Source organism: Columba livia, chromosome 1, assembly GCF_036013475.1.
Source record: "Columba livia isolate bColLiv1 breed racing homer chromosome 1, bColLiv1.pat.W.v2, whole genome shotgun sequence".
Taxonomy (NCBI): domain Eukaryota; kingdom Metazoa; phylum Chordata; class Aves; order Columbiformes; family Columbidae; genus Columba; species Columba livia.
In genome coordinates, this window is record NC_088602.1 from 204,604,594 (window position 1) to 204,616,258 (window position 11,665).

Here is an 11,665-nt window from a genome sequence, read left to right on the forward strand (position 1 = left end):
CAGCAGTTTGATGCCTATTGGAACTAACCAGGATGGTTTTAAAGATTCCTGATGGCCCATGGACTTGGATTTGGACCCATTTCCAGGGCAAGCTTCTCCAAACTCTAAGAAAATTATCTGTATGCTGCCCTAGCAGCCTGCTCTGAGTATTCAGTAATGACAGCTGTCACTTCATGGGACTTGCAGTGGGATCCACCTCAATCTAGGCAATGGAGATGGGTCCCCAGAAGTGGTCCACCTGAGGTAGGTGTCTAAGGTAGATAAGAAGTCTCCCCTTGGGTGTATCCATTCCTCTCCAAGGACGATTGGGAAAGGTGAGATCAATTGCCTTGACTGGCTGTGTCACAGGATTTTAAAGTGAAAAATCTGCTTTTAGTGAGCAGTGTATCATAGAATCATAGAATAGTTTGGGTTGGAAAGGACTTTCAAAGCTCATCTAGTCCAACCTCTCTGCAATGAGCAGGGACATCTTCACCCAGATCAGGTTGAAATGGGGAAGAAAAGCACCGTTCACAGTGCTGAGACACCTCGGCGTGGGTGTAGCCTGGCACAGGTTCCCTGCAGACAGCACTTCACACCCCAGTGGAGTCCCCATCTCTAATTTAATTTCTAATGAACTTGAGACTGTGCCACGAGCTTTACACCTCACACGGAAAATCCTGACCCAGCATTCGGTAAGATAAGTAAGATAAGAACAGCCACAAGAATTTCTTTCTCCATCCAGGTCTTATGTATCTTGGTGATTCACATGAAATGCTAGGGTGAAATCCCAGCTCGTCTCTTTTAATGGCAGCGATGCTGGATCTTCCCTCAGGACCCCAATTCAGTATCTCTTCAAGATTTGGTGGTTCTCTGCAAGCAGAGGTGGTTTAACCCAGCACTGTCATGGCCCCATCACGATGGTTTAACAGTGCTGACAGGGGCTTTTCCACACTTCAGCAGGAGTGTTAGTCTTGGCTGAAAGGTCCGAGTAACTGGAGGTTAAGTGACTCCATCCCAAACCCAATACTCTCCGCTGCCAGGCCCCTCCTGATATCCTTTGCCGCACCGTCCGTCTTTCCATCCAACATGCTCGCTCCCACGCAGACTGACCAAAAAGGGCTGAACAACAGGAGAAAGTGATGCTCAGAGTCTGAAATGTGGCTACAGCAAGGCGGGACTCAAAAGGGACCTCCCTGGCCAGGAGAGGTGAGGACTGTTTGCATGAGCTGTATTGTGTCCTTATCAGCTTCCCCAAGACACAGAGCTCTTCCTCTTGCTAAGAGCACAGAAGCAGTTGGAGAAATAAATCCTGGTGGAGTTAAAAAAAATAAAGAGCTATGTTTAGCTCCTGAGCCCCTTGAGAGAGACTTCATGAATTATTGCTGTGCTGAGACAAACAGAGCTGGAGGTAAATACTTCATGCTGCATAAGGTTTTGGTTTAAGACGTTTTGTGTAACTTGAACAGCGGTGAAGCACAGAGCAGCAAGTCAATGTGAAGCAAATTCAGATAGTTGTTATTATATTCTGTGGGGTGGATTTCTAGCAGGGGGAGAGTGGTGCGGGGGTGTGGTGAGCTCAGTGGGATGCGGCGTGGAGGAGATGAGCTGCCCAGCTTGCAACACTTGGGCTGTGTTTCTAGCCTCATTGCTTCCACCACACACTCCCATAGGTCGTTCTGTGGTGATGCTGGGTCTGCGATGCTGAGAGAGCATCCTGGCTCCAGTTAGGAGTGTGGGTCAGGAGGAAGATCTGAGAGCAAGAAACCAAAGTGACCCATGCCCAGTTCTTCTAAAACCATGCAGAGATCAAGTCTTACTACCACGCATTTAACGACATTCCTACAGTCATCTTGCCTGATGACACCCTGTATCTAAATGTCAAAAAATTCTGTCTGATGTGAAAGGTATTTTTAGGAGACCTGAAATGAAAGACTTTTGTGTAGTGGGGCTCCTGTGCTTTTTAGCGGTGCTGCCCATTGGGAGCATGCATGAGGATCTAGCTAGAACTCAACTTCTCTTCCTCTGGTACACGAAGGGCAAGACTTGGCTGCCACCTCTGGGCTTTGAGCGACTTAAGCTCTGTAACGCTAACTTCAGCCATTAATGGACAACTTGTGGTGGATGAACACCACCATCATGCACCTTTATCCATGGGGCATTTCCTAGCCACTGTCCCATTCAAATGAAGACTGTAGAAGGCAGATGTGTGTGTCTGCCAATCGAGCAAATGTATACATACGTCAGTTCAGGGTATTGGGTAAAGGGCTTATATGCCTGTAATGTGATGCTCTGAAAATCAGTTTGATTTGTTACAGTGCTGATTTGTTTGGCAGATGGACAGATTTTGTAAACCATATAGATGCAGTGAAACTTAAAACTGGGTGTACTTGTCATAGAATGTTTCAGACAAATACTGAAATATATGTAATTTGTAGCTTCATATCTGTAGGCTGTCTGGGATAAGTCCTAAGGAGACATACGGCTTTTGGTGTGCTACTTTTCTTGCTACATCTCCTGGTACTACCCTGGACTCAAGTCTAAGCACTGCTGAAGATGCCTTGCTAACAGAACTGTGGAACAAGCAGACGTGCAGGCAGAGATATCCAGAACAAACAACTCTTCTCAACCGTGGGTCACTAGAGAATGTAACTTTTGAGGGAAATGCAGAAAAATAACACATAAGTTTTTCTAAGGAGCCATTTCCTGGTTCCAGATATATGGGTATGTACACCATGCTCAGTGCCACATTTCAGAGCTGGTGCTTAACTGTGTGCTGTTCATACCTTGTGGGAATAGCTGTCAGCTATCCATGCTTTCCTGTCCTTTCCTTCAGTGGCACCAAGTGGAACTGGCTCCTCAAAGAATTACTGTGCTGGATGGAGATTTAATTGCCCCTTATACATTGCATTAAAAAAACCCCTACCTTGTATAGTGTACCTGACATGGCAAGCTGTGATGGGGAATGGGAGAACAGGCCACTCACAGAAACAAAATCCAGTTCTCTGTAGCTTTTAGCAATGCCTTTGGACTAAGGTCTGATCTTGATGGTCATCAGCACAAACTGTGCACTTTTATGGATGCATGAGTCCAGACGAAATAAGGTCTGAAATTCTTGTCTGTAGATATTCTCCATAGGAAGAACTGCACAATGCAGATATATCTCACCTGGCTGTAAATAAGTATTCAAGTAGCAACATGGACCGAGGGCTGCTTAAGCTATTTGTTCATCAGCTGGGTTAGTTATGCAGGCTGTGCTGAGCTCTGAGTTGTAGCAGTTAACACAGTTCTCAGCACAGGTTTAAAAATAACTGGTTTGCGCCCATGTGAACCACAGCCCCAGCAGTAGCAGGGGTAGCAGAGCATTTAAACGTCACATTTAAACTCACATTTAAACATCAACCCCACTGCAGAGCCTGGTGAAAAATGCTGTTTGTAACCAGCCCATGAGAATGTGAGGACTCCACCTTGTTATTTTATCCCATGTAGAAGGAGCAAAGAGTTTATTTTTCAGCTGGTAGTCTTGCAATTGCAGGCAGGCATCCAGTTATCAAGCTGGGCTCTTCCTATCACCTACCCTATTGATAAAGCTGTGCATATCTGACAGTACCTCAGTCAGTTTGTTATAACTGTGTTGTTCCAGTGATCTCTCTGGGTATCTCCAGATGATTTAAGCACTAAACCATGGTTTTCAGAGTAGAGAGTGAGGACCTGGAAGAGGAACAGCATAAGCAAATGAGCTGGCTAGCCTTTTGCTGGTGTTTGAGAAGTTTCAGAGTGGCTCTGTAGAGCTGGACCAACCTCAGAAAGTTTGGGATTGCCTCTGGGATGACGTTAATGCCATCCCTGGTGTCTGCCATCAGACATTACCTATACCCCACCAGCCAGCCCAGATGGATGAGGCACAATTGGGTTCACACAGCCTCACACTTCAGCTGCATTAATTGTTTGTTTATCTGCACTGGACTCTGTCATATGCCATCCCTATCACTGCATCAATGGAAAATGCAAGAAATCCCTTGTGAAATAGAGTTTCCACCTCCTGTCTTCCCAACAAATGTTTTTTTTCCTAACTCAGTGCTCTCCTTTGCAGGAACTTAAATTCAAGAAATGTTCTGCTTGAAGTTTTTCAAGGCTTTGGCAAACACAAAAGCCAAGATGTGCTAGCTGTTTCCAAATAGCGCTTGGAATGAGCTGTGGTCAAAACCAAATTCCCTCCTCTCCAGTGCAATTTCTGGCCCTCTGTCTGTTAGCTCCCAGTATCCCCAGTATGCATTTATAAAAGAGCCCTAGTGAGAGGATGGCCGTGGCAAGCACTTGCCTTTTAGCAGAGCCCTTCAGTGCTTTTGCACAAGAAACAAGAGTTTATGGGTCCTGGAAGCAGTTGCTGTGTTTGTGTTGATTGGTCATGGTTTTTGGCTGCTGGGGATTTCCAAAGCAAATTAAATGTTATTCATCAAAACGGGCTCCTTCCCTTACTTTCAGTTGTTGAAAATACTACAAAGAAAGATGGAAAGAAACATGTAATCCTTCATCATCACAGTGAGGATTTACTTGTTTATTTAGATTCCCTGTCTGTTCCAAATGTTCTGCCAGAGAAAGCCAGTCCAGGCCCCAGGAGTGCTTGACACACATGAAAAAGTATCTACATGTATAAAGGAGATAAATCCAGCAGAAGACACTGCCTTTCCTCACAGTGCACCAGCGCAGCAATCAGCTGAAAATCCCACTTGCACATTAAAATATCTCAGGATGCTTTTCGTAGGAGGTAAAGGAAGGAGGCACATCATTCAGGGCAGAAAGAGCTTTTGATGCTGGTTCCTCTAGATGAGTAACTTTATGGTGGGGCTGCCCTTGAGCCCCAGGCACCTCTTTTTCTGATTGGAAAATGTTATTCATGTAGAAAACATGTAACTTTATGCCTTTGTAGGTCAGTGAAACGAGTGATTTGTGTTGAGACGTTGATTCCTCCCACTGCCCTATGAGGTGGAGATCATCCTCTGAATGGTGTCTCTTCCTGCAGACATTACACAGAAAAAAGAAAGAGAGGAGCCCAGACCTGAGTCTCACTTTTAGCTGCTTAAGAGAAGGCAGCTGAGTCACATCTCAAGTGACACTGTGAGTCAGGAATACAACTCCTTTGCATTGAAAATACTCAGTACGCATGGTAGCTGGTGTTTCTCATCCCATTCCTATTGCTGCACCTGCAAACAGGAATAAGAGACTGTAAACATGGCAATCACTTATAGCTGAGATGAGATAAACCTCTGGGTCATCCTAGGATGAGGTAGTAGAAGAAAAACAATTGTCCAAAAGATGTTTTGCATTTGGACCATCACCCAACCCAGTGGATCTGAAAACGCCCAGTGAGCTGCTCTTCCAGTGGTGCCTTGGGTGCAGCACCTTTGAAGCTTTTTTTCCTATCTAAGAGCCGCAGGCACAAGTGAACATCAAGAGCTTGATGGCCTTACTGGGGGCAATATTGCATTAAGTTGGTGGTGGACATAAGTGGAGGGGCAGTTTTCATCCAGCGACCCCCTGCCCAAATCAATTCTGTTGAAGTTATGGGATCTTGAATGCTCCTAGAGACTGCTGAGATTTTACTCTTTAGGGTTTCATCTGAAAGAAGCCTTTATAATGAGATATTTAAGACAAGTCAGTTATTGAAAAGGCAAAACCAACCGGTTCTGTGTTTTGCAGGTGCTATCCTTATTTCACATGTCGACATAAAGACCAGAAGGCAGGCTCATGTCAAAATCTGGGGTTTCTGAAGGGCTGCTATGTGAAATCCAATCTAGAGTATTCCAAAAGTAATACTGCTTGGTCTGAACTCCAGTTTCATACCAGAAATAGGACAGCCTTCCTCCATAAATTCAATGTAGCCTCAGTGGGCTGGGCAGGTCTGTCAAAACAGTTCATTAAAAAAATTGTGAATTACTAGTATCATTAAGACCTACAGTGTTGGGTCTCATCTCAAAACAAAAGTGGAAAAGAGGATTTTACTCAAAATGGTCTAAAAAAAGAACTTCAAAACAGCATTCTGTTTCAGAAGAGCTGTGAGGTGTTTCAAAGAACATCTGAATTAACCCTTGTTTTAACAAGTTTTTGTGTAAAGCTCACCTGGAGCTATTTCATTTCTGTTGTCCCCTCAGCTCATGTGCTCCTCGGTCCAGAAAGCACTTTTTGAGGAGGAGGACAGAGTGAAGAAGCTTCAGCAGAAAGTGGCAACGTTGGAGAAGCGCAACAAGCAGCTGCGAGATCGGGTGAAGAAAGTCAAGAGGTCTCTCCGGCAAGCCAGGAAAAACACCAGGCACATGGAGCAGATGAACAGAAAGCTCAGCGAGAAACTTTCCTCTGTAGGCGGCCAACTCCCCTATATTAACTCTTTGAAGCAGGAGAACTCCCATGCTACCTACCTTAAAGTATAATGCAAGGGTAAGTGCTCAGGCCAAAGATAATGGCAAATTTTACCTGCATTAGAGCAGGATTTGGCCCTCACACCTTGTCTACACTGTGCTTCAAACCTTGCATGGAAAATGAATGCGAGCTTGCTTTAGACACAGTGCTAGATTTAATGGGAATGCAAGTTGTGTTTGGTTGGGTGTTGGAGGCAGAGCCCAAAGCCATGTCCTTGCTGTCATCGGTGGACACAGGACCAGACTGTAACCTGTGCTTCTCTGCCCTCATCCCCCTCCACCTCCATCACCGATTTTAGGATGTCTTTGATAAAAGTGCCAGTTCAGCCCCATGGGCCATTGCAGACACTTGATACAGGAGATCTTGGAAACATCTGGTGCCAACTTACCTCCTCCACATGGGCTGGGCAGGCAAGGCCAGGGGGATATATGGAGATGGATGCTGTAGGAAGGATGCAGGCATGATTGCTCTTTGCTCCATCATCACCTCCAAGCTCTCAACATCCTTTAAGCTTGACTAAAGTCTACATCCAGTGTCTGAGCAAAGGCTATGTCTGGGATACAGCCAGTTTGGGACCCTCTTCAAAATGGAGTACAGATGTGCCCAAATTGTCTTAAAGCTGTTTCTAAATATCACTGAATATTCTAAATAAAATATCTAATATGTTTTTATTTTACCAGGAAGTGCCTCAAGGGTCTCAGTGACTCCCTAAAGTGCCTTTATCATTGCCTATCCAACGGCGTTGGAAACCACATCATTTTGGGACTGTGTCTAGGACATAATCCAGCTTCTGCAGTCAGGAGTGGACTTAGCCTGACTGTTAGTGGGTGCTGGCTTAGGTTCAACACACAATTTCGGATCCTGTTTTCAAGTTGGTTTAATGTACAGTGTGGACAAGACTTCAAGTTTTGTAATCACTGTTTGAGGTATAATGGAGGTTGCTGGGCAGCCTCATTTAGTTACACTTAGATACTGTAGAGACCACATCAATATCAGCAGGGCATTAAAAATTAAGGTAGTTTATATATGTATATATTTTTAAATCCTATAGAAAATATTTTTATTACACATTTGATATAGTCTAATTTCTTAAAATATGAAGTAAATCCTGTTTCTTAGTTATCTTGTTAAAAAGAAGTCATGTCCTTTATTAGATATTTACAAACTGATTTCTGCTCAAGCAGCATAAGTTAAGGCATCAGTAGCTGATGACATTTTCAGCTGTGTTAATGTACCAGAGTCTTGGGTCTTAGGACTTAACCAACCTTCCTTCATAAGGGGGCACCATAAGGAGAGAAAGGCAGAAGAAGAATTTTCATGGTTTTCTTCCCTTCTCAAAACGGTTTTTCTTTCTCCAAGCATGAGACACAAGTGCAGATCTGCTTCATGCTTTTTGACAGGGGCAGCTGGTCCTTGCCCAGCCCCGGGCAACACTGATGATCCGCCAGGGCTAAACCCGATTTGTACAAGGTGGACTGATCCAGATGGTCTTTAACATAGAGATGAGGGACTCAGAAATAAATCTGCAAACTACTGCTCTGCTCCTAACTCTCCACACTTTATCAGGTCCCTGCATGGCCTCCACGCTGTGCCTCAGCTCTCAAAATTGGGATATATCCAGGTTATAGCCCTGTTTCACCATGTTTTAACTATCCCCGCACTAGGAAAAGCCCGTATCAGCTTTCAGCCATGAGCTTCAGTCCAAGCTCAACTCAGAAGTTAAGCCTTGTGCTGGCTTCTAGGATGCTGCTGAGTTTAACTGCTTTCCAGTTTTGCTCTTTTTGGAACTAGAACTCCTTTTTGGGTTTTTTTTCCCCTTGAAATAACATTGGCATCTCTTAAGATTCTGACTCCTCCATGAGCTCCACCGGTTTCAAAGGCTTTGCCTCCAGAATCAGCACAATTTGAGTTGTTTTGTGCTGTAGTCAGCAACGCTGTTTCCTGAGAATTACTACAGACCGAAGGCTTCCCCAGAAGCCATCGTGAGATTTTATCTCCAAAACTTAAACCCGTAGGAAAGTAACTGGTTTTTTGTTTTTAATTTCTCATTTCTAAACTGCTGATTGAACAAATGAACTGTTTTTCCTGGTATAGGTATTAAAAGCTTGTGTTTTAATTTTTTTGTCAATAAAAATATTCTCTCTGTTATCCATTCACGTTTTATAGAAGTTTGTATAAAGTTGAGAAAGTATAGTTAATATAGCTACACCATTGCTATTCTTACCGATTTTCCAAACACAGTGTTGAAAAACTTCCTCTTTTGGCTGATGTTTTTGTCTCATGACAAAACGATTGGATTTTTCTTCCTATTTCTCCCTTTATTTAGCTTAAAAAAAAAGAAAAGTAAACCATTTTGTTGTCTTTGTCGGTTTTGTGAGAATTTGATTACTTTTTAAATAAAACAGAAACAAAACCCCCAAATGCAAAATCCAAATGCGACCCAAAATGCCCCCTTTGGGTACAAAATTTAAAAAGAAAAAAGGTTGTTTCCTTGTGATTTTTTTCCTTTCACTCCTTCTTGGTTTTGGATCATTTCCAGAGATAAGGACCTGCAGTCAGCTCAGATCACAAGTTAACCCTCTCAACAAGTAATAAGGGATGCCAAGCCCAAGTAAAAATGCTATTAAGTGCCACCATTGATTACCTGTCCCTGCTGGTGACAGTATCCAGACAGCAAACAGGGATTCTGTACAGGCAGGAAACACGAGCACAGAGAAGAATTGGGGTTATGTCCATTCAGGTTGGTATACATCACATAGGGCCTGACACAGACACTAATTTTTAGACCTACTCTTTAGCTATTTCAGGGACCATCTAATCTGGAAACCCACAAAGAGAGAGAAATTTCATGGCATTTTCCAAATGAATGTGAAAGGCATGATTGAGTATGTTCCTCTTGAAGAGCTGCGTGAGAGACACTGGGGTGCAGAAGTGCAGAGGAAGTTATTTAAAAGGAAATTTTTAAAAGGCAAGCAAGCAGAATTGTCCAAATGAGGAAAGCAATTGGTTAGAAACAACACCAAATGTGGCAGCTGCCCTTGAGAAGTTCAAAGATGATGATTTACAAATTAATAATGTTTGCTTTTGTAAACACATCAGGAGCTCAAAGGCTGCCACAAAGTCTTCAGGACCAGTGCTGGGGGTTCCCAGGGCAGATGAAGCCAGAACTGGAGCTAAGGAGTGGCTTTTTGGCATCTGTGTTCACTGTGGGGGAGTTTAGGGATGCTCTTATGGCTGAATCCGTGAGATTCTGATCCTCTGATGGATCCAGAGGATGACAAGAAGAAGTGAAGAAGCAAAATGAATAGTAACAAATTTCAAGGACAGAGAGAAGATGGGTATGAGCGGTAATGAAGAGTAGACTTGGCTGAGTGATGCTGAGTGAGTGACCGGCAACAAAAATAAATGAAATGCAATGTAGGTAATTGAAAAATATATTAATGGTGGAAAAGAAAAACAGTCTTACCTTTTAACATCAAATTAGATGCTCTGAGCTGGTGTCAGCCAGCTAATATAATTATATACATCCATTGGTCAATTAGCCAATCAATTGGCTCAATCTAGTATCATGAAGATAGAGAGGTTACACCACATCATTCTATGAAAACAGTGGTTCAACACTTTTGTGCAATCAAAAAAAAAAAGTAGAGGAAGTGGTAGAAAATGGTAGGAAAGGGCTAGAGACCACCATTACACTGCTAAGAATGAGGAATGCCCGCTTCTGGGATGCAGTTATTCTCCACCTAAAAAAAAAGCATCTAATAGGCAACGTATGGTGAGATGCAACAGGGAAAATCTGGAGAAGCTCCAAATGATGAGCAGCTATATTTTTCAGGGCTTTGGCCTGGAGAAGAAAAGGGAGAGGACAATGACAGAGGGAAACAGGAGAAAGGAAATCTTGGTATTTTCCTCTTTTCACTACCACCGCATGGCTCTGCTATGTTATTTCCATCATTGGTTAAACTTTAGCAAGGTTTGTGTCTCTCAATACAGCTGAAGTGGATAGTTTGGATACTGGTCTGTATCCAGAAAGAACCTTCTGTCCTTAGACTTTACAATAGGAAGAATTATGTGATTTTTGGTTGGTTGGTTGGTTTTGCTTTTTTGAAAGTGGATGCTCATAGAGAAAAGTGCGTCAAATAAATAGCATTATTTTCTCTTTAATCCCAAGCATCATCCTGATTGGACAACCCTACATAGGCGGCTCAGGGAGAACCATATAATAAAGGAGGATTTATAGAGAGCAGAAAATGTTAGCAGCTTTCTTTGCTTCTTAACACCAGAACCATTGAGAAGAGAACAGATTTTGGATGTCTGAACAATGATTTAGGGAAATAGCCATGTTATTTTTCTGTTTGGATTTCATCAGAAGGGTTTTTTGGAACAGAAGAGCATATCAGTATTTCAGAGCTGTATCAGTAAAGCCCATTTCGAATACACAAAACTTCTTGCCAAACTAGGTACTCTCATTAATGAGGAAAAGGAGCCCAAATTCATTTCTAGAAATAGGAGAAAAAAACATAAAGGGAAAAGCTGTGGAGACCAGATAAAACTTACAAGGTATGTCATTCTTTCTTCTTATAAATACAGGTAATTGCAAGGAAATTTAATTTTCCTCCCCATTTAACCCCAATTATTTTCATTTAATTGCAGAAATGTTGCTATTTCCCTCCAAACCAGACTGCTTAGCATGTGAAACATCATTTCCAACATGCGCTTGAGTTTAGGCATGCTCCTAATCCCCTTGAACAAACACAGCGAGAGGGACAGCACGTTCCAGCGTACGTGGTACTGCTCTGGGAGGGCTCATTGGCTCCAGTTGCATCATCTGTGTGATGAACTGGGCCAAGCCATCGCAACAGGGATTTCCCAGGTGGCATTCTCCCAGGCAGTCAGCAATAGGACAAGGGGGCATGGGCTTAAACTCTACCAGGGGAAATTTAGGCTGGATATTAGAAAGAAATTCCTTACAGAGAGAGTGGTCAGGCATTGGAATGGCCTGCCCAGGGAGGTAGTGGACTCGCCGTCCCTAGAGGTTTTTAAACTGAGATTGGACATGGCACTTAGTGCCATGATCTAGTAAACGGACTAGAGTTGGGCCAAGGCTTGGACTCGATGATCTCTGAGGTCTTTTCCAACCCAGTCGATTCTGTGATTCTGTGATTCTGTGATTGGAGGTAATGCCTGGGGAGGCAGGCACAACACCGATGTGGTGGGGCAGGACTGATGCTGTCTGTCCAAGGAATCATCTTCTGGTGGGTCACGATTT

The 11,665-nt window shown here is 43.3% G+C and overlaps 1 protein-coding gene across 1 annotated transcript in view; it reads left to right on the plus strand.

Annotated features, from left to right (window-relative positions):
• Nucleotides 1-8,548, plus strand: part of CCDC3 (coiled-coil domain containing 3) — a 42,830-nt gene extending 34,282 nt beyond the window's left edge. Inside the window, exons 3-4 of the mRNA XM_065049284.1 lie at nucleotides 6,132-6,414; nucleotides 7,077-8,548. Of these exons, the coding sequence (XP_064905356.1) occupies nucleotides 6,132-6,407 (276 nt within the window). The 3' untranslated portion in view covers nucleotides 6,408-6,414; nucleotides 7,077-8,548. The remainder of the gene's footprint in view (nucleotides 1-6,131; nucleotides 6,415-7,076) is intronic.
• The last annotated feature ends 3,117 nt before the right edge of the window (nucleotides 8,549-11,665 follow it).